Source organism: Nicotiana tabacum, chromosome 1, assembly GCF_000715075.1.
Source record: "Nicotiana tabacum cultivar K326 chromosome 1, ASM71507v2, whole genome shotgun sequence".
In the NCBI taxonomy this organism is placed as follows: Eukaryota; Viridiplantae; Streptophyta; class Magnoliopsida; order Solanales; family Solanaceae; genus Nicotiana; species Nicotiana tabacum.
The window spans coordinates 190,423,319-190,447,163 of record NC_134080.1 but is presented as its reverse complement, the minus strand read 5'-3'; the positions used below and the strand labels follow the sequence as shown (position 1 = coordinate 190,447,163).

At 41.6% G+C, this 23,845-nt stretch overlaps 1 protein-coding gene across 1 annotated transcript; it reads left to right on the top strand.

The window, feature by feature from the left end:
• The first annotated feature begins 776 nt into the window (after nt 1–776).
• LOC142164575 (uncharacterized) lies at nt 777–1,208 on the top strand. The gene has a single exon (XM_075222474.1). The coding sequence runs from the start codon at nt 777–779 to the stop codon at nt 1,206–1,208; it is 432 nt and encodes a 143-aa protein (XP_075078575.1).
• Nucleotides 1,209–23,845: the final 22,637 nt, after the last annotated feature.

The following is a 23,845-nucleotide window of genomic DNA, read 5'->3' as shown; positions in this document are numbered from 1 at the left end:
AATATGGGCTGGTCATCCAGGTCAATGTCGCACTAGGGCCCTGGTTGAGTCAGTGAACTATTGGCCATGCATGCGTGATGACATAGAGTGCTATGTGCAGACTTGTCTTGTCTGTCAACAGGACAAGGTTGAACAACAACAACCCGGAGGACTTTTGGAGCCACTACCAGTTGCAGAGCGTCCATGGGAGAGCGTGACTATGGACTTTATCACTTGCCTACCGAAGTCTGACGGTTATGGTACTATTATGGTGGTCGTGGATAGATTTTCCAAATATGCCACCTTCATGCCCGCCACACCAGGTTGCACTGCCAAGGAAGCCGCCAAGCTATTCTTTAAGAATGTGGTGAAGTATTGGGGCTTACCACGGCATATAATCAATGATCGAGACCCTCGTTTTACTGGAAACTTTTGGAGAGAGTTGTTTGACATACTTGGTACGGAGCTGTACTTTTCTACTAGTTTCCACCCACAGACGGATGGACAAATGGAACGAGTCAATGCCTTACTAGAATGCTACTTGAGGCATTATGTAAGCGCGCATCAGAAATATTGGGCAAAGCTCCTAGACATCGCCTAATTCTCTTATAACTTGCAGTGGAGTGAGTCCACTGGGCGGACACCATTTGAGCTAGCCATAGGCCAACAACCACAAACTCCACATTCATTACCAGTTGCGTTCGAGGGAAAGAGTTTGGGGGCTTATCATATGTCCAAAAGGATGGGAGGAGCAACTCGACACTGTTAAGTCCTACTTGGATAAGGCAGCTAAGAAGATGAAGAAGTTTGTGGACCGTAAGCGGCATCCCACATACTATAGAGTTGGGGACGTGGTCATGGTGAAGTTTAACCCAAGACAGTTCAAGGCACTACGGGCCATGCATCAGAATCTGATTCGCAAGTATAAGGGGCCATTTAAGATCATCGCCAAGGTAGGCAAGATCTCATACAAGCTTGACATGTCATCGTATCTCAAGATCTACCATGTCTTCCATGCTACCATGCTTAAGCCATATCATGAAGATAAGGATGATCCGAGTAGGGGCCAATCAAGTCAGGCGCCAATGACTATCACTGCCTCGCATGATCGGGAGATTGAGGCTATCATAGATTACCAGGCCAGGCGAAAACAAGGGCAAAAAGCCACTGTTATGTTCCTCGTCCAATGGAAAGGGCAATCACCGGAGGAGGCCATGTGGGAGCTGTGAGCACGTGATTTTTTCCCTATACGAATTACTCCCATAAAATTCAAAACAAGATAATTTCTTTTCATTATTTGCAATTTTTGCGGATTTTGTGGCATTTTCTGACAATTGTTTGCATTTGTTTGTGCATGTTTGTTTTATTTAATTCATGAAAATACAAAAATACACTGCATTTGTATTTAGGATATAATTTTACATTCTTGAATTAATTAGTAATTTAATGTTTTATAAAAAATGGGAAAATTACAAAAATAGTTTATTTTGCACTTATTAATTTTAATTTCGAATTTTGGTGGTTTTGTTTTTCATTTGGTATTTAATTAGTTGTGGTAATTATTAGTTAGAGTATGTTAATTTAATTTGGTAGGATAATTTGATTAGAAATCAATTTAGGTTTACTTTAATTTTAATTTTAATTTAGAAGAAATTAGGAAGTTGGAAAGAGTCAAAATAAAGGAAAGGGAATTTGGGCTGAAACCAATCCAAATTTCCCCAGCCCAAACGGAAAGTACACGAAACCCGGCCCAAACCCACGTCTCGACCCGGTCTGATTCCCCCATCAAACGATGTCGTTTCATGGGTAACAGATCACGACCCTCGAGGTTTCTTGATCGGACAATCCTGAAACTCGGGTCATGTGATATTTAAGTGTCCAAATATGCCCCTACCCCCCCCCCCCCTCTCATTTCATCCACCCCTCTCATCATACCCGTCGGAACCACCGGCCGGAAATCGTCTCCGCCGGTGGCGGTGCTCTGATCGGCCCCAAACTTACACCAAATACCCTCTTCCATCTCCATATCCCAGATACGCACCCCTTTTCCCTCAAATCGAACCCCAACTGTTCGAATCTCAATTCGAAACCTCAAACCCTAACCACCGCCCTAGAATTCCCAACCCCTGCCTGGCGGCGCCGACTCCTTTTCCCACCAAATCAACTCTAAATAATCACCATAACCTCCTCATCCCAGATACCCAACCCACTACCCTTGAATCTCCTCGGAGCTGTTCGAATCTCAAATCAGAAAAAAAACCCTAGTTCCACAAATCCAAATCCAATAAGGTTTATGACGGTTCTAGGCTATAATGGCCTTTAATCGTGTGTTTTCACACAAAAACACCCTATTAAAGATTATTCTTGTCTAGAAAGTTGACAGAGGCTTCAAATTGTTTCAAATTTGTCCGTGCTTTTAGGTATTTCCTTGGTTTTCATTACGTTTCTTTTGCTTCTTTTCCTCTTTTATTGTCATCTGCTTCTTCCTCTTCTTCTGGACTTCTTAGTGTTTTAAAGTCGTCCTTTTGTCCATGCATGAGTGCTTAACAATCCACCTGTTTCATTTGGCTATTGTTTGAAATTAATTAAGTCACTACTTTTCTGTTGGGTTTTGGGTTTTTTCTGGTGGGTTCCGAATTTTGCCTATGGCTCTTTAAATTGGGATGTTGAACTAGGGCTCAATTTGAGCCTGAAATCGACAAAGCCGGAAGTGGCTTTGGCCCAATGACCCATGCTGGACTAGTTTAATACTGGGTCAAGCTGACCCATGAGTCATGGGAATTTTACTAGAGTAAATAACCATGGCTCGAGGGGTAGTTTGGAAAATTGGGGAAGGGAATCTATGAGTAACATAATTGGGAAGCTTCTAGGAAGCTGGGGAGGGGGACTGCCTAACAAATTGAAATTCGAACCTGGGGTAGTTAAACAAAAAGAAAAATTAGATAAGGGCTCCTAAGCTAAAAGGAAAATTTGAAAAGGACTAAAATAAAAAAGCTGAACCCTTAAGGCTGCCCTATTTCTTGCTTATAAAGGCATCATTTCTTGCCTTTCAAGGCAGACCCAAGAGACTTGAAAGAGTAAACAAATTCTGAGAGAACAAAAAATGGCTGAGAATTCTATAACTGCACTAATTTCCAGCATATTTCTTGGATAAAAACTGATCAAATTCTGTATCAGCTGGATATTTCTGATCTTCTTCATTAGTAAATCTTTGAAAGTTTTACATCGTGCACCTGGGTTGCGAGAAGGTTTGATTTTTGGGTTTTTTGGGTTTCAAGCTGTTGTGAGGTCACTATTGCAATGATACTGTTGTGCTTTTGTTCTGCCATTATCTACTGCTTCTTCACCTCTTTTCATTTTCAATTTCCAGGTATATGTTCATTTATTCTACCTAATGTAAAACTTGCTTCAAGTTTGATATGGAAATCTGGAGATTGGGAGCTTAACATCAACCTGTTCTTTGTCGTAATGTAGCTTTATTTTTCTTTAGAATCATGAGTCATTGGTGCATGATTTCCTCTTTGGTGATAGTATCTTTTGAGGGTTGAATTTGGTTTAGAATTAGCAAGAGACTCACTTTCCTGTTAAATGTCTCATAGTTAAAGGCTTGGTATTGTATGACTGAACTTTATCATGATTCTGGACTATTACGAATGTTTGATTAACAGTAGGTCTAACTCAGCTTGGTTATATCTTGTATTTTTTTGTTTGGAATCTTAATTAAAGCTGTTGTCAGCATGTTTCAAAGGCTGAAACTGACTGTTGTATAAAAGCTCTAGAGTGATTCAGATTGATATGTAGTTCATTTAAGTTCTGGATATCATGTTAGTTGTGTCTGGATAATGCTATGGGTCAGCTAAATTTATTTTTGGTTACATGGGGTATTGAAGTCATGTTTGAAGGGAAAGGAATAGTTCAGAATACTTTGGGAATAGAGTCGAATACTACTTTACTTTGGTGTTGATTACGGGCATGTTTAAGTAGGATTTGTTGTTTGCAAACTTGGAATGTTTATCTCATTTCACATTTCATATCGTTTCTTAATTAAATTGCAAGTGACTAATTGTGCATTGGGTATTTTAGCTGGAAATGGTATTGCAATTTCGTAATGGTTAGTTAGTCATCATGTGCTCGAATAATTGTGATGCAGAAGTAGAAGGTTAATTCCATTCCATGTTTCATGAAGTGTTAATGGAATTACAAGTAGCTAATTGTGCATAGATGAGGGTTTTAGACTTGGGCCTAATATTGGCCCAATTGATGAAATTAAGGCCAGCCCAAGTCTGCTTGCGCGACATCCCCATTTACTAATAAAATTGGGCTCATGCCTGTTCCGCCATAATCTGATATCCCGCATGCTCGGGGACTCGACCTCGAGTCCAGCACTCCTCAATGCTCGATCCTCTAAGGGTCTGGGCTCATGTTGGGCCTGGAGTGAAGATCAGACACCCTTCTTCACACGTTGAGCCAGTTCGTTCGAGCCCAAGGCTCTTTCACTTTATCCTCTAATCATCATGCCATCCGTTCGGTCTGTTAGTCAAGAGTTGGTCCAAATTTTCAGTCCAAAAGTAGCGATAATTTTCTTAGTTAATCAGATTTCGCTGATTAAGGCATGCGATGCGTACCATGTTAGAATAGAATATGCCTTATGGCCCCACATGTTTAATTAGACAAAAAGATAAATATTCGTAGAGAAACTTTTAGGTCCGTCTAAAATACTATCGTGGTTGTGGACACGTTCGTGTGACACGGTTACAATTTCTTAAAAAATAAATCGGAGTATACTGTTGCGTAACTTCGGCTAAACTTTCTTAATAATACAAAGCGTTATTAATTATGGACACATTCGCGTGACATGATTTTTGACGCGCCAAAGGAAAAGAGTATACGTACACGTAACTCAATTCTTTAACTACGAAAAATCAAGTGATTTAAAAGCGGTAAAGGGTAAATGCACATAGGATCTAAAATCAGTAATTAGATAATTTTAATAAGCCAAGTATGATCAAAGTGACCGTGTTGGAACCACGGAACTCGGGAATGCCTACCCCTTCTCCCGGGTTAACAGAATTCCTTACCCGGATTTCTGTGTTCGCGGACCATAAATAAGAGTCAACTTCCTCGATTCGGGATTTTAAACCGGTGACTTGGGACACCCTAAATCATCCCAAGTGGCGAGTCTAATTTGTAATAAATAAACGATCCCGTTTAGATTGTCCTTTACTTGGAAAATCTCCCTTATATTTATACCCTTTACGGGGTGTAGGTAAAAAGGAGGTGTGATAGCTCTGGCGACTCCGCTGGGGATCGAACCTAGAATCTCTGGTTCAGGGTTCAAGAATTCAAGCTTGTTAACATGATTTTTACTTGGCTTTATTTATTCTTAATATTACTGTATTCTGTGAATCTTTTGTGCTAAATGTTATCTGTTTACCGCTTTAATATTATCTGAATTGTATATAACTGTCTTCTTACGCCGCCCATCTGAGTCTTCTGGAAATGGTGCATACATTCGCGTAGCTCGCTTTTTCTGTAGAAATTATACCAAATAGAATGAGGTTGGGCAAGCGACAAGTCCGGGTAGACTTCAGTGTTCCCGGTACGTCACTCCCTCCTCGGCCCCAGTTGTCCGCTCGGGTACCCCAAGTCCAGACCAAAATCCCAGGATTTAAACCTAGAAAAACAAAGCCTCATGCCGGATCCCCAGTAGGAACGTTTGTTTGCATCATGTGCATTTGACTTAGGGGACTCAACACAGGGGTTGGGTCCGTCTAGGACAGGTATGCCCGAAATAACAGACCATCCTGATGCATTCTACGTGTGATGTGAACATTTATTTTGGCTTGCATGCTGACCGACCAGGGAAAATAAAGAAAAAAAAAGGGAAAACCAAGAGTGATATAGTGAAGGAAATAAAACCCAGTTCTAAACATCCCGGTATTTGAAAAGCGTCCTGAAACTCTGCCCAAAATATTTCAAAAAAAAAGTTATTTCAAAAGAGCCAAACACTGTGTCCTTTCAAATGTGTCAAAACTGGCTGAACTACGCATGTCTGATTCTCACCGGGTGTGGGATACATAGGAAACCTACATAAGGTTCGGCCTTATTTTTGAAAAAAAAAAAGAAGAAAAGAAAAACAAGAAAAGAGAGTCGGTGGTCGAATGAACGCAATCTTGATTTTTGGTCAAAATAAGCCGATCCAGCGTCGGCAATGTCTTAAACCATTTTGTGAGGGGACATAAAATAATTTCCTCTGGCCTCAAAATTCACGCGAAATTGGGAAGGGGTTGCATTTGCAAAAACGACCGTTTGGCTAAAGTTGGAATATAGGGGAAGAAATTGTAGTTCTTTTCTTTTTTTTCTTTTCTTTTTCATTTTTCTTCTTCAAAAAACTGTTTACAAAAGGGTCAACTCGAGTCATCCCTAACCTTAATCTTCCACAGGAACAAATGAATACCATCCAGGAACCGCCAGAAGTGGTCAGGGAACAAGCTCGGCTACACTTGCGTATGTGGTGGAATGATCTAGACGAAGATGGTCAGAAATGGGTGAAAAAGCACTAGGTGCTCTTATAGACATCTTTGAGATCAAACAACGGGAAGATTTGATCAACGCTTTGGTAACTTTCTGGGATCCTGTCCACAATGTCTTTCGTTTCTCGGATTTCGAGATCACCCCTACTTTGGAGGAGATAGTCGGGTACATTGAATTCAGACGAGATTTAAGGAAGCAACAACTTATATTTCCAAGGGCTCCATCGGTGCACAAGTTCTTTGACCTCCTGAATATTAGTAAACAGATGAATAAGGAACGTGTGAGCAATGGGTGTTGTTCTTTCCATTTTTTATACTTCAGGTTCGGGCATTCTACTAGTTTTGAAATGCATGAAAAGGGTTTGAGAAACAAATAAAACAAGGGCCTTTGGCAAATTCATCGTCGGTTCGCATTTATTGTGGCATTCTTGGGGATCATGGTTTTCCAAATGAGAAAGGAACGGTGGATATTCGTATGGCTAGAATTGCACAAATCCTCACTACCAAGGAAGATCATACACTTGCCCCGTTGGTGCTAGCAGATATCTATCGCGCAATGACTTTATACAAAGCAGGGGCTCAATTTTTTGAAGGTTGCAGCATCATTCTGCAAATGTGGTTGATCGAGCACCTTCGCCATCATCCCAGATTCATGAGTTACGGTTCAAGATCAAATAACTTCATCATTAGTTATGAGGAGAGGATAAAATATTACAACACACCAAAAGGATTTGAATCATGGGTTTCTCATTTGAAAGTTCTTAACGCAGATCAGGTCGAGTGGACTATAGGATGGCTCCCGAGGACAGAAGCCATCTATATGATTGCTACCAAAGGATACCTGAGGTTAATGGGCGTAAGGAGTATTCAGCCATATGCACCGCAGAGGGTCTTAAGGCAATTGGGAAGGTATCAGATTGTGCCTAAAAATGAAGATCTAAGCACCCAGATCATAGAGTTACATCCAGAAGCTGCATTGCCCGAGGCTGTAGTTCAGCAGGATTGGAATAGCTGCCAGTATCTAAAAAATGGCACCCAGGTACCAGACATCGCCAAGGGGGAAGTAGATCCAAATTATCCTACTTGGTTTGAGAAAATGTCTTATGTAAATAACGAGCCATAGCCCGAAAGGCCCGCCAAAAGGCCTCATGTTCAAGCCTTTGATGATAAAATTCAAGAGAGGTTAGCTTGGGGGGAGAAGGAAAAGGAATATAAGGCCATCATCCATGGTCTACGAGAAGAATTGAGAAATGTCACCTTTAACAATGATTTGCAGGCACAAGAGGCCGAAGGTGAAAGGAGAAGATTGGTGCGAGAAAATGAAGCCCTCAGAGCTCAGGTTCGACAGTTGAAAATTGAAGCCGAGAACCGAGGCCGAAGCAGGAAAGATGAAAGGCTCATTTACAACTTCACTCAAAAGGTTCGTGACTATGAAGATGACCTACAGAAAGCTGAGTCTGAGCTAACAAAAGCACGGGCGAGGTTGGCTAAAAGCACCGAAGGGCGTGTAGCTTTCGTTCAACAGATGAAAGAAAGATATGAAAGAGGGGTCACAGGTTGGGAAAAGGCAATTGGCAACCTCGAGGGTGAAATGGCTAAACAAGCCAAAAATTTTAAGGCTGAAAGAGAACATTGTTATGCCTTAATGGCATGGCTAGAAAGGGATTTGCAACAACTCCAGGAGCAGAACCGGGTAGCTGAACGAACTTTGGAAGCCAGAACCAAACAAATTGGGTGTTTGTTGCAAGAGAAGGGCGTCATAAGAGAGCGAGTCAAAAGGGTCGCCAACTATATCGCAATGAAGTGCAGTAGCTATGAGGATATGACTAGATATATGTTCTTCGCTACTGTGATAATTTTTGTTCGCCGGGTAATGGAAGATCTCTACCACATTCAGGGGGATTTAGCGAGTCAGCCCGCAGCAAGGCCGAATGATGCCCCGCGGGTCCCGGGGACAATTGAGGCATTGATGTATTCGTGATTTCTTGAGTATGTATTTTCTTTCTGTCAAAGTCTGCCAGTTGTCTTGGAGTCTGTATTTTTGTTATCAGAGTATGTGGGTTGTTTGTTTTTGAGTCTGTATCTCGTTCTTTCATCAAAGTCTGTTAGTTTCTTTCGAGTCTGTTAGTTTCGGTCTTTGTAATAGCATTTTTTATATATATGAAAACGAAAAATCCCAAAATGTTTTTACTTTATTTCACACTTATCCCCAAGAACTACGCTTGGTCTGATTAATGCGGGGTCATGATACGTAGGTAATTTTCATAGGATTCGACCATAACCAAATAAAAGAGAGAAAGAAAGAGCGGAAAAAACAATAAAGAAAAGAGAGAAAATAAAAATCAATAGAGAATAAAAACAAAGAGAGAACAAAATAAAGGAAAAGGAAAAGAAAGAAAAGGGGGAGGTTTGCAATCGAAAGTAAGAAAAGGTTGGAATGACGCATGTAACCAATCAAACACAAAATAGGGACGGTTAACTGTTTAGGTGCATTCATGCCCAATGTACGGCTACCAATCTGTTAAAGCCTAATCGCTAACAAGGTTGTTGTTTGATATATTATGTCCAGGCAGGTGGTTAGTTGACTGGCATTCTAGCAACTCACTCCTACAACACCCGATCGAAAGACAGGCTGAATATGGTCAACCAGGAACCGGAAACAAGTATTGTTGACCCATCGAAAGAGGTGGAAGAAGTGGACGTTAATGCGATGAGGGAAGAAATGTATAAGCTGAAACAGCAGATGGCTGAAATGTACCAAGCCTGGGCGAAGGGGCATCTACCACCAGTTTATCCCGCCAACCCTGCTTATATCCCACCATCAGCCCAACCTCCGGAGCCTCCCACTGTGAACTCATCTCTAGCCTTTCCCCCTACCAACAATGCCATGGCGCCACTTCCCATACTTCTCAAGCTCCACCACCCAAACAAGTCTCATACCCTCCCCCCACCAATTGCACCTGTTTTTGTGGCACCTCCACCTGCTACATTACACCGATCTTCCAGTGAACCCCTGTTCCAAACTCACAACAACCAGTACTATACCCCTGAACCCACATTCAAAGTTCCAGAACCATATCCTTACACCCCTCATCTTGATATCCCGGCAGAGACCGAGAAACCGCCCAAAAATCTTGAGCATGAAGAGATGATCAGAAAGGTCAAAAGCTTAGAGCAATCGTTCTGAGATATGAGGGGGCTGGAAGGTCAAGTGAGTGTGGCCTATAAAGATTTATGTATGTTCCCAGATGTTTAGTTGCCAGCAGGGTTCAAAATGCCCAAGTTTGATCTGTACGATGGGCATGGTGACCCAGTAGCACACTTAAGAGGATTTTGTAGCAAAATGAGAGGAGCAGGTGGAAGAGATGAATTGTTGATGGCATATTTCAGCCAAAGTTTAAGTGGATCGGCCTTAGAATGGTACACCAGACAAGATCACAACACTGGTACACATGGGACGATTTGGCCCAGGCCTTTGCCTGCCATTTTCGGTACAACCTCGAAATTATCCCAGACCATCTGTCGTTGACAAATCTTGAGAAGAAGCCCGGTGAGAGCTTCAGGGAATATGGATTCCGTTGGAGAGAGCAAGAAGCGAGGGTTGATCCTCCGATGAAAAAAAGGGAGATGGTTGATTATTTCTTGCAGGCCTTGGAACCCACTTATTTCGGTCACTTGGTGTCAGTAGTAGGTAAGTCCTTTAATGAAGTCGTGAAAATGGGAGGCATGATTGAAGAGGGACTCAAGTTCAACAAGATCATGAGTTATTCAGCAATCAAGGCGACCACTCAGGCCATTCAAAACGGTACTGGGGGTGTGCTCGGGAAGAAGAAGTAGGAGGACGTTGCGACAATTGAGTCGGGAGTTTGGGTTGGATCTAGGAACCTTCCCCGTTACTACAACCAGCCGTGACCCTATCTCCAAACTTACCCCCACACTCCATATAACCCACCGCAACACTATTACCCACCGCCAGACCCCCATTTTTCTGTCCATCACGCACAAACCTATACACAGCTGCCCGCTCACTCACAATGGCGTGTGCCAGCTCCACAAAACCCATACCAAGTTCCACAAAATAACTACCTACCCCCAAAAGCCCACAGAGATCCTTCTGGAACGGGTTTTCGACCAAACCAAGCCTTTAAGAATGAGAGGTTGCAGAGGCAAAAGACTTTCACTCCATTAGGAGAATCGTATGCTAGCCTATTCCACAGACTAAGACAGTTGGGTATGTTGAATCTGATTGAGGCTAAATTGCCGAATCCCCCTCCCAAAAATCTTGACTGCTCGGTGAGTTGTGAGTATTGTTCAGGGGCCCCGGCACATGACACCGAGAAATGCTAGAAATTGAAAACAATCATTCAAGAACTCATTGACACCAATCGGATTGAGGTCCAAGCTCTGGAGGCACCCAATATCAATCAGAATCCCTTGCCAGCCCATCATGAAACAAATATGATTGAGATAGTGCATAAGGGAGGGGAGCCTAAGAAGCCTTCGTAGACCGTCATGATGATTCGGGCTAGTGAAGCCAGGCCATTTGAAAAGTCAACCAGTGAGAATTCTGTGATCAAGTTGAACAATGCAAATAATGAACCATCTGTGGAGGTCAAGAGGGGGTCCTCAAGTGACATTGTAGGAAAACATGAAAAAGTAAAAGTGGTTGTGCCGGGAGTGATGAACAAGCCCGTGGTAATTGTGAAGGGCGCCACCACAGATCCTGTCGTTATCAAACCGGTAACTCAATTACCGATAGTTGACAGCAAGGCAGTCCCATGGAATTATGAATGAGTGACCGTGACTTACAAAGGGAAAGAGGTTAAAGAAGAAGTGTGTGAGACTCATGGTTTGACTTGATCGGGGAGATGATTTGCCCCCGAAGAGTTGAGAAAAGCTAAGACCTCAAAATATAATCCAGTGTTGGTGAAGAAAGCGGTGACTAAGGAAGAAGCAGAGGAGTTCTTCAGAAGAATGAAAGTGCAGGACTATTCCATTGTGGAGCAGTTGAGGAAAACACCGGCTCAGATTTCATTATTTTCATTATTGATCCATTCCGACGAGCACCGTCGAGCTTTGATGAAGATCTTGAACGAGACTCATGTTCCTGACAAAATCTCAGTAAACCACTTGGAAAAGATAGCTAACAAGATATTTGAGGTAAATAGAGTCACTTTTTCTGATGATGAGTTGCCCGTGGAGGGTACCGAGCATAATAGAGCACTTTATCTGATAGTGAAATGCGAAGATTCTGTGGTTACTCGGGTACTGGTTGACAATGGGTCTAGCGTGAACATTTGTCCTCTATCCACATTGAACAAGCTGAAAGTGGAGGATAAAAGAATTCACAAGAACAATATTTGCGTTCGGGGATTCGACGGTGGAAGGAAATATTCAGTCAGGGACATAGTGCTTGAGCTCACAATAGGGCCAGTTGAATTTACTATGGAATTCCAGGTGCTCGTGTGGTGGTTTCCTATAATCTTCTGTTGGGACGACCTTGGATTCATGCTTCCAAAGCGGTCCCATCTACTCTGCATCAAGTTGTCAAGTTTGAATAGGATCGACAGGAAATTGTCGTACATGGCGAGGATAATTTGTGTGTACCCAATGATGCCATTGTTCCGCTCATAGAGGTTGAAGACGACAAGGGGACATGGGTTTATCAGGTTTTCGACACAGTATCGGTAGAGAAAATTCCGGAAGGAAAGTGCATTCCAACTCCAAAGATGGCTACGGTGTCAGTCATGGTAGCTGTTGAAATGTTGAAAAATGGTTTCGTACTAGGCAAGGGTTTGGGTGCATCTCTGCAAGGTATTGTGCATCCAGTTTCTCTTCCAAAGAATCTGAATACTTTTGATCTAGGGTTCAAGCCTACAGTTGCAGATGTGAGACGAGCCAGGAAAATGAAACAGAAAGCATGGGCATTGCCAAAGCCAATCCCATGTCTGTCCAGATCATTCGTCAGGTCGGGTAGTAGAAAGCAACAGTTGTCAAAGGTTCCTGGATTGCTGATTGGTGCCGATGGAGACTTGGAGAAGGGGTTAGAAAGGTTATTCACCGAGGTTAACATGGTTGAGGATGGAGAAGGGTCCAGCAAGGCAGATGTGCAATTCATGGGACCACGTGCAAAAGTCAACAACTGGGAAGCTACTCCTCTTCCTACCCCGAGGGAGTCTTGGTAGTGGGTTTTGATGTTCTTTTAGTTGTCTGGATTATTCCAGGGTCTGTAATTCAGATATTATGTTCCGTCCAGTTGGATGTGATAAAGCCCTATTGTCTTTAAATTCAATGAAATGCAATTGTTCCTTTTCCTTCATTACTTCTAATTTTGTTTTTGTTTTCTTCTTTTGTACAGTTCTTTTTATGCTGATATCAATGACATGACATGCATGAGGAATCTTCGGCCCAGTTTTAAAAGCCAATCTAACTATGAAATAATAATACAAGAAATTGAGTGTGATGACGAGCTGGAATTTGATGATGATGAGGCCTATGAAGAAATTAGTAAGAAACTAAGTCATTTTGAGGAAAAGACCAAACTTAATTTGAACGATACAAAAGCAGTTAATCTAGGGGACCAAGATAATGTTCGTGAAACTAAAATAAGTGTCCATCTGGAACCTCAACTCAGGGAGGAGATAATTAAAGTACTATTCGAATACAAAGATGTTTTTGCATGGTCCTATGACGACATGCCGTGTCTAAGCACTGATTTAGTGGTTCACAAGTTGCCCACTGACCCGACATTCCCTCCTGTCAAACAGAAGCTGAGAAAGTTCAAAACGGATATGAGTGTAAAGATCAAAGAAGAGGTCACCAAGTAGTTCAATGCCAAAGTCATTCGGGTTACTCGGTATCCCACCTGGTTAGCCAATGTTGTACTTGTACCGAAGAAGGATGGCAAGACCAGAGTGTGTGTTGATTATCGGGATCTCAACAGGGCGAGTCCAAAAGACAATTTCCCATTGCCTAACATCCATATCTTGATCGATAATTGTACCAAATATGAGATTGGTTCTTTTGTGGATTGTTACACAGGTTATCATCAGATCTTAATGGACGAGGAAGATGCAGAAAAGACGACATTCATCACGCCGTGGGGAACGTACTACTACCGGGTCATGCCATTTGGTTTGAAGAATGCTGGGGCAACCTATATGAGGGCAATGATAACAATATTCAATGATATGATACACCAAGAAATCGAGGTGTAAGTGGATGATGTGATTAAGAAGTCTAGAAAGCAGTCTGACCATGTCAGGGATCTGAAGAAGTTCTTCCAAAGGCTTCGCAGGTACAATCTCAAGCTTAATCCAACAAAGTGTGCTTTTGGGGTGCCGTCTGGAAAGTTGTTGGGGTTCGCAGTCAGCCGCCGGGGCATTGAACTGGATCCATCGAAAGTCAAGGCCATCCAGGAATTTCCACCTCCGAGGAACAAGACCGAGGTGATGAGTTTGTTGGGGAGATTGAATTATATCAGCAGGTTCGTCGCTCAGCTCACAACAACTTGCGAGCCTATCTTCAAACTGTTAAAAAAAGGTAATGCGGTCAAATGGACAGATGAATGTCAGGAGGCGTTTGATAAGATAAAGGGGTATTTGTCAAATCCACTCGTGTTGGTCCCGCTAGAACCAGGGCAACCTTTGATTCTATATTTGACGGTTTTGGACAATTCATTCGGCTGTGTATTGGGTCAACATGATATCACTGGCAGGAAGGAGCAGGTCATCTATTACCTCAGCAAGAAATTCATGTCGTACGAGGTTAAGTATACTCATCTTGAGAGGACGTGTTGCACCTTAACTTGGGTAGCCCAGAAGTTGAAAAAATATTTGTCCTTTTATACTACTTACCTCATATCTCGCTTGGATCCATTGAAGTATATCTTTCAAAAGACTATGCCCACAGGGAGGCTTGCAAAGTGGCAGATCTTGCTCACAGAGTTTGACATTGTCTACGTGACTCAAACCACAATGAAAGCACAGGCCTTGGCGGACAATTTGGCCGAGAACCCGGTTGACGAAGATTATGAACCTTTGAAAACTTATTTCCCAGATGAAGAGGTGATGTACATTGATGAGTTGGAGCAAGTTGAGAAGTCGGGATGGAAACTTTTCTTTGATGGGGCTGCAAACATGAAGGGCGTGGGGATAGGAGCAGTGCTTATTTCTGAAACAGGGCAGCACTACCATGTTACGGCTCAGCTTCATTTTTACTTCACCAACAACATGGCTGAGTACGATGCATGCATTCTGGGTTTGAGGTTAGCTGTGGATATGGGTGTCTAGGAAGTCTTGGTCTTGTGTGACTCAGACCTCCTGGTGCACTAGATTCAAGGAGAATGGGAAACACGGGATTTGAAACTCATACCGAACAGACAATGTTTACATGATCTTTGTTAACGGTTTCAGTCAATAGAATTCAGGCATATCCCAAGGATCCATAATAAAGTCGTCGATGCTTTGGCTACTCTAGCGTCAATGTTACACGATCCAGATAAGGCTTATGTGGACCCTTTACAGATTCAGGTCCGTGATCAGCATGCTTACTGTAATATGGTAGAAGAAGAACTTGATGGGGAGCCATGGTTCCATGATATCAAAGAATACCTCCGGATGGGGGTATATCCGGTACAGGCCACATGTGATCAGAAAAGAACAATTCGACGATTGGCAAGCGGATTTTTCTTCAGTGGAGGGGTGTTATACAAAAGAACTCCAGATCTTGGATTGCTAATATGCATAGATTCCAGACAGGCCACAGTTATCATGACTGAGGTACACTCCGGAGTTTGTGGACCGCATATGAGTGGGTACGTTCTGGCAAAGAAGATTCTCCGAGCAGGCTATTACTAGCTCACTATGGAGCGAGATTGCATCAGTTTTGTGCGCAAGTGTCATCAATGCCAGGTGCACGGAGATTTGATTCATTCCCCACCATCTGAATTACATGCAATGTCGGCACCATGGCCCTTTGTTTCTTGGGGCATGGATGTCATTGTGCCAATCGAGCCAGCAGCATCAAACGGACACAGGTTTATTCTGGTAGCCATTGATTATTTCACCAAGTGGGTTGAAGCGAAAACTTTCAAATCTGTGACCAAGAAAGCAGTGGTCGATTTTGTGCATTCAAATATCATCTGCCGATTTGGGATTCCGAAGGTAATCATCATGGACAATGGCGCTAATATCAACAGTCATCTGATGACAGAGACATGTCAGCAGTTTAAGATTATACATCGCAATTCCACCCCATATCGCCCTAAGGCGAATGGAGCAGTCGAGGCAGCCAATAAGAACATAAAGAAGATACTTCGAAAAATGGTAGAAGGGTCCAGACAATGGCATGAGAAGTTGCCTTTCGCATTGTTGGGTTATCGCACTACTGTTCGCACTTCAGTAGGGGCCACTCCTTATTGTTGGTGTATGGCACGGAGGTAGTAATACCCGCAGAAGTCGAAATCCCATCCCTTCGAATTGTCGCTGAGGTAGAAATTGATGACATGGAATGGGTCAAAACCCGTTTGGAGCAATTAAGTATGATTGATGAAAAGAGATTGGCAGTAGTATGTCATGGACAATTGTACCAACAGAGAATGGCGAGAGCATATAACAAGAAGGTACGTCCACGGAAGTTTGAAGTGGGTCAGTTAGTGTTGAGACGTATCTTGCCTCATCAGGTTGAAGTAAAAGGAAAGTTCGCCCCAAACTGGCAGGGGCCATTTGTCGTAACTAGAGTGTTGTCCAATGGCGCGTTATATTTGACAGATGTGGAAGGGAAATGTGTGTAAATGGCTATCAACTCTGATGCAGTCAAGAGATACTATGTATGATTTCGTTGTTTGTTTGTACTTGTTTGTATTTGGCATATTTTGAAGATTGAAATGACGAAGGAGTTTTGTTCTGCTATCTAAAACACTTTATCCCTCGTCACCCTTTTGAGCCTTATTTATTTTCTTTCTTATCCCTCCTTCGGAATCAGTAGTTGAATATCAGAAACACAAGCGCGAAAGATAAGAAAAGGAAGAAAAGAAAAAGAGAAAGAAAGGAAAGAGAAAGAAAAGAATGAAAAAAAAAAAAAAGAGAAATGAAAGAATGAAAAGAAAAAGAGAAGAAAAGAAAAAACAACAAAAAAGAGAAAAATAAAGCAAAAAGAGAAAGAAAAGAAAGAGAAATGAGAAAATCACAACAACAAAGTAATTCCTATGTCATGAAATACGTTCAACTTGATTCATTTTAGGGATACGTAGGCAGCCTCACGGTTCGGTCTCATCAAACAAAAATCCAAAAGCTCCCAAGCAAGAAACTGGGGCAGAAGTCGTGGTCGTAGTGAGAAAGCTGATTCCGAAAGTTGTAATTTTAGCCCATTTGAATTATTTTGAGCCTTTTATACCCTTTTCTTTCTAACCCTGTCCAAAATCCCATATTACGGTCGAAAGAAAGACCTTCTGATCAGCCTTTGAGAAATGTTAAGTCGAGCAGGAAAGGTAATTTATGTCAGGATCAGCACTCTGGTTCAAGCAGGCAAAATGAAAATGAGAGAGTCTTATTGATGAAAACCTTCACAGACATCGTAAGGCAACGGGAGTTGAGAGAAATAAAATTAGAGAGTCTTATTGGTGAAAGCCTTCACAGGCACCGTAAGGCGATGGGAGTTGAGAGAAATTAAAATGAGAGAGTCTTATTGGTGAAAACCCTCACGGGCACCTTGAGGCGAAAGTGAGTTGAAAAGTCAACAAGTGAGAAAGGCCTGTTGGTGGAAAACTGTTTCAAGGCACCGCAGGATGAACAAGGTTTGGGTAAAGTAATGAGGTCATGGAAATTCTGAGGCGACAAAGTACGGCAACTGAAAGTTGATTGGTTGGACAGATTGGGCCAATTAATCCGAAATGCATGTCATGATCATTAGTATCAGTTGTTCCACTCAGATAAGTTTCTTTTTCTTTTTCCCTTTGTAGTAGTTATCTAGTTTTGGATTCTTCTTATCCTTAACCCGCAAAGTCATTGCATTTTTATTTTCTTTTGGGTTTATTTGTCTAAGAGGTTTTAATGTCAGTCTTGTCCCACGTAAGTGGAAAAGAGTTTCAAAGCTCACTACCAACTCCCAAAGTTTCAAATCACAATGTGGTCAGAGCATACTAAAGACAGCATGATGTAAGGTGAGGTACAAGGAATCACCGGAAGTTTCATCGGTGGAATGGTCCAGTAATGTCATGGGAGAAGCAAAGGTTCGGATAAAGGGGTCAGGGGTTGAGATAGCAACATGGGTATATAACACTAGGTTCGTCAAAGGTCATGGGATTTGAAAGTCAGTCGGAAAGTCAAAGTGGTTCAGGGCCAGTTCAGGAAAGCCATTAAGAACAAAACAATGCAGTGGAAAGATCTCTAACAAGAATGCCATCAGCTAACCACCACTTTAAACTGACAAATTTTTCTCTGGTTGAAACAGGGGCAGAAAATTCGTTTTCTTCGGATAAACTCTCCGCAGGGGAAAGAGCAAGCATCAAAACAGGTTTGACCGTAAACTTTCAGGACCCTCCTGGAAAATGGGACCTAGTTTAAAGTTCAGAAATAGCATAATATAGCATAAATGTATCCCAAAAGAATATAAGTTAGCTTAGAAGTTTGCATGTCCGAGATAGGATTCAATTAGGAGTTTCCAGGACCCTCCTAAATAATGGGACTTAGCTTTAAGATTTCGATTAGATAACAAAAATTTAGCGTAAACTCTGTTGTAGGATAGTATAATTTAGCCATGAAAGTTGTCACTCTTAAGATAAAACTTGATTTTTGATTTTCAGGACCCTCCTGGATAATGGGGAGTAGTTTAAGACCCTCTTAGATTACAAGATTTAGCAGAAATCATACCTGTAGAGGACATAACTTAGGTTTTAAAAATTGTCGTTTAGTTAAGAGTTGTCAGGACCCTCCTGAATAATAGGATCTAGCTTTCAATTCTTAGTAATAATTGGTAATATGATTTAGTTTTACACTCACATTGTGCCCAGCCACCAAACAGGGGCAGGAAAATTTTCTTTGTTTTGTCTATTTTGAAGTCAGGAGCTCACCTAGAGAGTAGAGAATACTTTCAAATGTTGAAGTTAGGAGCCCGCCTGGAAAGCAGGGAATATATTTCAAGTTGAAGTCAGGAGCCCGCCTGGAGAGTAGGGAATACTTTCAAATGTTGAAGTCAAGAGCCCGCCTGGAAAGCAGGGAATACTTTCAAGTTTAGCAGTCAGGAGCCCGCCTGGATAGCAGTGAATACTTTCAAGCGTAGCAATCACGAGCCCGCCTGGAGAATAAGGGAGTACAATTTAAATTTTAGCTGTCGAATTCTTTGTTGAAGTCAGGAGCCCGCCTGGAGAGCAGGGAATACTTTCAAATGCATGCAGTCAAGATCCCACTTGGAGAGCAGGGAATACATTTCAAGTTGAAGTCAGGAGCCCGCCTGGAGAGCAGGGAATACTTTAAAGCGTAGCAATCAGGAGCCCGCCTGGAGAACAAGGGAGTACAATTTAAATTTTAGCTGTCAAATTCTTTGTTGAAGTCAGGAGCCCTCCTGGAGAGAAGGGAATACTTTCAAATGCATGCAGTCAGGAGCCCGCTTAGAGAACAGGGAATACATTTCAAGTTGAAATCAGGAGCCCTCCTGGAGAGCAGGGAATACTTTCAAGCGTAGCAATCAGGAGCCCGTTTGGAGAACAAGGGAGTACAATTTAAATTTTAGCAGTCGAATTCTTTGTTGAAAGTTAGGAGCTCGCCTGGAGAGCAGGGAGTACTCTCAAATTTGCAGTCAGGAGCCCGCCTGGAAAGCAGGGAACACTTTCAGATTAGCAGTCAGGAGCCCGCCTAGATAGCATGGGAATGCATTCATGTTTTGAAGTCTGGAGCCCGCCTGGATAGCATGGGAATACATATCAAGTTCAGCAGTCAGGCATCCACCTGGAGAAAGGGAAGCATCTCAGTTTACAATTCAAGACAGCAACAAAGGAATTTTACCAAGAGAATACAAGACAACAAGGAAACCAGAAACACAAGATCAAGTTTGAAGATCAAGATAGAATTTTGTAAAGCATAGATCATAGTCTAGTCTAGCTTCTTTTATTTTTGACACGGTGTAATAAGGGGTTCAGTGAGCAGCAGCAGCAGCAGTGAAACCACAGCTCCATGGTAGTCCCAGCTACCAGACATTCCCGAACTACACTGACCTGATTCCTTTTTAGCCAAGGATATGTAGGCAACCTCGGAAGCAGGGTGTAGTCAAATCTTCCAAAAATGCTTCCCACGGAGTATTCAAACGGGCAAAAAATCGCTCGTATCCACTCACTTATCTTTGCACGAAAACCCTTTGTGTTTTCGGGCAAACGTGATTTTTGCCCTATACAAATTACTCCCATAAAATTCAAAACAAGATAACTTCTTTTCATTATTTGCAATTTGTGCGGATTTTGTGGCATTTTCTGACAATTGTTTGCATTTGTCTGTGCATGTTTGTTTTATTTAATTCATGAAAATACAAAAATACACTGCATTTTCATTTAGGATCTAATTTTGCATTCTTGAATTAATTAGTAATTTAATGTTTTATAAAAAATGGGAAAATCACAAAAATAGTTTATTTTGCACTTTTTAATTTTAATTTCGAATTTTGGTGGTTTTTCTTTAATTTGGTATTTAATTAGTTGTGATAATTATTAGTTAGAGTATGTTAATTTAATTTGGTACGATAATTTGATTAGAAATCAATTTAGGTTTATTTTAATTTTAATTTTAATTTAGAAGAAATTAGGAAGTTGGAAAGAATCAAAATAAAGGAAAGGGAATTTGGGCTGAAACCAATCCAAATTTCCCCAGCCCAAATGGAAAAGTACCCGAAACCCCGCCCAAACCCACGTCTCGACCCGGTCTAATCCCCCACCAGTAAACCAAATGACGCTGTTTCATGGGCAACAAATCGGGACCGTCGAGGTTTCTTGATCGGACGGTCCTGAATCTCGGGTCATGTGATATTTAAGTGTCCAAACGTGCCCCCCCCCCCCCCTCTCATTTCATCCACCCCTCTCATCATACCCGTCGGAACCACCGGCCGGAAATCGTCTCTGCCGGCGGCGGTGCTCTGATCGGCCCCAAACTTACACCAAATACGCTCTTCCATCTCCACATCCCAGATACGCACCCCTTTTCCCTCAAATCGAACCCCAACTGTTCGAATCTCAATTCGAAACCTCAAACCCTAACTGCCGCCCTAGAATTCCCAACCCCTGCCTGGCGGCGCCGACTCCTTTTCCCACCAAATCAACTCTAAATAATCACCATAACCTCCTCATCCCAAATACCCAACCCACTACCCTTGAATCTCCTCGGAGCTGTTCGAATCTTAAATCAGAAAAAAAAACCCTAGTTCCACAAATCCAAATCCAATAAGGTTTCTGACGGTTCTAGGATATAATGGCCTTTAATCGTGTGTTTTCACACAAAAACACCCTATTAAAGATTATTCTTGTCTAGAAAGTTGACAGAGGCTTCAAATTGTTTCAAATTTGTCCGTGCTTTTAGGTATTTCCTTGGTTTTCATTACGTTTCTTTTGCTTCTTTTCCTCTTTTATTGTCATCTGCTTCTTCCTCTTCTTCTAGACTTCTTAGTATTTTAAAGTCGTCCTTTTGTCCATGCATGAGTGCTTAACAATCCACCTGTTTCATTTGGATATTGTTTGAAATTAATTAAGTCACTGCTTTTCTTTTGGGTTTTGGGTTTTTTCTGGTGAGTTCCGGATTTTGCCTATGGCTCTTTAAATTGGGATGTTGAATTAGTGCTCAATTTGAGCCTGAAATCTACAAAGCCAGAAGTGGCTTTGGCCCAATGACCCATGCTGGACTAGTTTAATACTGGGTCAAGCTGACCCATGATTCATGGGAATTTTACTAGAGTAAATAACCATGGCTCGAGGGGTAGTTTAGGATATTGGGGAAGGGAATCTATGAGTAACATAATTGGGAAGCTTCTAGGAAGCTGGGGAGGGGGACTGCCTAACAAATTGAAATTCGAACCAGGGGTAGTTAAACAAAGGAAAATTAGATAAGGGCTCCTAAGCTAAAAGGAAAATTTGAAAAGGACTAAAATAAAAAAGTTGAACCCTTAAGGCTGCCATGTTTCTTGCCCATAAAGGCATCATTTCTTGCCTTTCAAGGCAGACCCAAGAGACTTGAAAGAGAAAACAAATTCTGAGAGAACAAAAAATGGCTGAGAATTCTATAACTGCACTGATTTCCAGCATATTTCTTGGATAAAAACTGATCAAATTCTGTATCAGCTGGGGATTTCTGATCTTCTTCATTAGTTAAATCTTTAAAAGTTTTACATCGTGCACCTGGGTTGGGAGAAGGTTTGATTTTTAGGTTTTCTGGGTTTCAAGCTGCTGTGAGGTCACTGTTGCATTGATACTGCTGTGCTTTTGTTCTGCCGTTATCTACTGCTTCTTCACCTCTTTTCCTTTTCAATTTCCAGGTATATGTTCTTTGATTCTACCTAATGTAAAACTTGCTTCAAGTTTGATATGGAAATTTGGAGATTGGGAGCTTAACATCAACCTGTTCTTTGTCGTAATGTAGCTTTATTTTTCTTTAGAATCATGCGTCATTGGTGCATGATTTCCTCTTTGGTGATAGTATCTTTTGAGGGTTGAATTTGGTTTAGAATTAGCAAGAGACTCACTTTCCTGTTAAATGTCTCATAGTTAAAGGCTTGGTATTGTATGACTGAACTTTATCATGATTCTGGACGAATGTTTGATTAATAGTAGGTCTAACTCAGATTGGTTATATCTTGTATTCTTTTTTTTTGGAATCTTAATTAAAGCTGTTGTCAGCCTGTTTCAAAGGCTGAAACTAACTGTAGTTTGGATATAAAAGCTCTAGAGTGATTCAGACTGATATGTAGTTCATTTAAGTTCTGGATATCATGTTAGTTGTGTCTGGATAATGCTATGGGTTAGCTGAATGTATTTTAGGTTAAATGGGGTATTGAGGTCATGTTTGAAGGGAAGGGAATAGTTCAGAATACTTTGGGAATAGAGGCGAATACTACTTTACTTTGGTGTTGATTGCGGGCATATTTAAGTAGGATTTGTTGTTTGCAAACTTGGAATGTTTATCTCATTTCACATTTCATATTGGTTCTTAATTAAATTGCAAGTGACTAATTGTGCATTGGGCATTTTAGCTGGAAATGGTATTGCAATTTCGTAATGGTTAGTTAGTCATCATGTGCTCGAATAATTGAGATGCGGAAGTAGAAGGTTAACTCCATTCCATGATTCATGAAGTGTTAATGGAATTACAAGTAGCTAATTGTGCATAGAGAAGGGTTTTAGACTTGGGCCTAATATTGGCCCAATTGATGAAATTAAGGCCAGCCCAAGTCTGCTTGCGCGACATCCCCTTTTACTAATAAAATTAGGCTCATGACCATTCTGCCATAATCTGATATCCCGCGTGCTCGGGGACTCGACCTCGAGTCCAGCACTCCTCAACGCTCGATCCTCCAAGGGTTTGGGCTCATGTTGGGCCTGGTGTGAAGATCAGCCACCCTTCTTCTCACGTTGAGCCAGTTCGTTCGAGCCCAAGGCTCTTTCACTTTATCCTCTAATTATCATGCCATCCGTTTGGTCTGTTAGTCCAGAGTTGGTCCAAATTATTAGTCCAAAAGTAGCAATAATTTTCTTAGTTAATCAGATTTCGCTGATTAAGGCATGCGATGCGTACCATGCTAGAATAGAATATGGTTTATGGCCCCACATGTTTAATTAGACAATAAGATAAATATTCGTAGAGAAACCTTTAGGACCGTTTAAAATACTATCGTGGTTGTGGACACGTTAGCGTGACACGGTTACAATTTCTTACAAAATAAATCGGAGTATACGTTCGCGTAACTTCGGCTAAACTTTCTTAATAATACAAAGCGTTATTAATTATGGACACGTTCGCGTGACATGATTTTTGACGCGCCAAAGGAAAAGAGTATACGTACACGTAACTCAATTCTTTAACTACGAATAATCAAGTGATTTAAAAGCAGTAAAGGGTAAATGCACATAGGATCTAAAATCAGTAATTAGATAATTTTCATAAGCCAAGTATGATCAAAGCGAGTGTGCTGGAACCACGGAACTCGGGAATGCCTAACCCCTTCTCCCGGGTTAACAGAATTCCTTACCCGAATTTCTGTGTTCGCAGACCATAAATAAGAGTCAACTTTCTCGATTCGGGATTTTAAACTGGTGACTTGGGACACCTTAAATCATCCCAAGTGGCGACTCTGATTTTTAATAA